The sequence below is a fragment of the Saccostrea cucullata genome, unplaced genomic scaffold (assembly GCF_032062105.1).
Source record: "Saccostrea cucullata isolate Sc308-1 unplaced genomic scaffold, CSIRO_AGI_Scuc_v1 ctg9551, whole genome shotgun sequence".
Lineage (NCBI taxonomy): Eukaryota > Metazoa > Mollusca > Bivalvia > Ostreida > Ostreidae > Saccostrea > Saccostrea cuccullata.
The window spans coordinates 1-1,703 of record NW_026933906.1 but is presented as its reverse complement, the minus strand read 5'-3'; the positions used below and the strand labels follow the sequence as shown (position 1 = coordinate 1,703).

Genomic DNA, 1,703 nt, shown 5'->3' with positions numbered 1-1,703 from the left:
GTGACTGGTCAGCAGGGGATGCTCACTCCTCCATGGCACCTGAACCCACCCACTGATGTTTTGGAGGTCCGTGTTGCTCTGCTCCTATTTTGTATTGTTTTATGGACTTTGAATTCTGTTCGTAATCTCCATGTCCTCCCGTAGAAAATTCAATATATAAACAATGATCTAGCAATTGATATAAATTCGGTTAGCATTTGAGTTATTGATAGATTTTATTTCCTGACAAAGTCATATTCCATGTGACTTGTTGAATGATAACTTCGAGCAAGACTTAATATTCTTATCCCATATGCCTGTATGTAAAAAGCTGAATGAGAGCAAGAGGTATTTACGTACTTTTGCTTCGGATGAAATCACAGGAACAATGAAAAGTATAAAAACAATGTATAATTCCCAAGTATATTGATTTTATTTATTTAAAGATACATGTATGTATTTCAATTCTCTTGTACGTTTTCAAGAATCGGAATCGTTGCATTCGAAAGGAGGGATTTTCCCAGTTACAATTGGATAGTAATTTTTCCGAAGAATTTTGATATTCTGTGTTGTCCATTGAAAGTTGCTGCCAGGGCATCTTCTAAATTCTTCCACTGTTTCGTCCAAAATCTGATCGTATGTTCTATACAATAAAAATATTACAAATTCAGAAGCATTTTCTCTTAGATGTTTTGGGAAAACATTAATCCCAAAAATGAAAAAGCTCATATTAGAAACATTGAATACATAATCCTTCATTTTTCATTCATGAAAGATTATCCATCCTTTCCATGTTATTCAAAAGAGTTCAATAATTCAACAAGAAGAACAACTGAACAAGAAAAACTGGCTTTACAATTACCCGAAAAATCCATCAACAATTAACTGAATGATACTAAAAGAGACTGTATTTGCTGATAAAGCCAGTGCATAGATCTATGATCTTATGAAATGATGATTTTGAACGACTATTTTCAAACATCTACATTTCAAATATAGAAATGAGAACGTTTCATCAACCTGTTTGTCATAATTAAGTCGTTTAATAAATTGTTCAACAAAAGTAAAAATGACAAAGAACATACATCCATAGGTAAAAGTTGCCATTGCTTTACAACTGATACCACCGATTTAAGTGAATATTCTGCTATGATCTTTGTCAGATATTTACACTTCCAAATTCATCATATTAACACTACATTGCATCGTAACTTTAAATGTTATTTGAATGTAAGCTTTGTTAATGTTTGTCGTGACATTTATTGTATTATCTTTCTTTTTTTTTCAACATTTAAGTCTTTTGGTCAATGGATGACAAGTTTTATTTTTTTCTAAATGAAAATTTAAAATGTTAACTTACTGAAACGTTATATGATGTTCTTTTAATAAGCGTACGGCTTAAACTTACGTGCAGAAAGACTCTTTGGTCACATCTGTTGTGATTTTGTGGTCCACGACAGATTTCATCAGGGGTCGCAATATCTGTGAGTAGTTATCAAGCTTCACGTATATACTGTTCAGACATGGTCGCAACTCTTGCATCACTACAATAATAAAGGGAGAATTTTATCAACCATCACTGCAATGAAGGATAATAAAAATTCTGGAAAAAAAACTTTTTCACATGGTCAAGCACTTACTTGGGTACATAGGATTTATACAAAGGTTTGTTTCTGGAGTTGTAAAAATGGCAATATAATCTCTTTCGCCTGCACAGTCTGGGT

At 32.5% G+C, this 1,703-nt stretch overlaps 1 protein-coding gene across 1 annotated transcript; it reads right to left on the bottom strand.

Moving 5' to 3' along the window:
* Nucleotides 1-345: 345 nt before the first annotated feature.
* On the bottom strand, nt 346-1,697 carry LOC134239577 (uncharacterized). Its single transcript, XM_062721745.1, has 3 exons — nt 1,620-1,697; nt 1,388-1,523; nt 346-622 (listed from the first exon to the last, which is right to left on the bottom strand). The coding sequence occupies exons 1-3, from the start codon at nt 1,627-1,629 to the stop codon at nt 460-462; spliced, it is 309 nt and encodes a 102-aa protein (XP_062577729.1). The 5' UTR covers nt 1,630-1,697; the 3' UTR covers nt 346-459.
* Between the last annotated feature and the right edge of the window lie 6 nt (nt 1,698-1,703).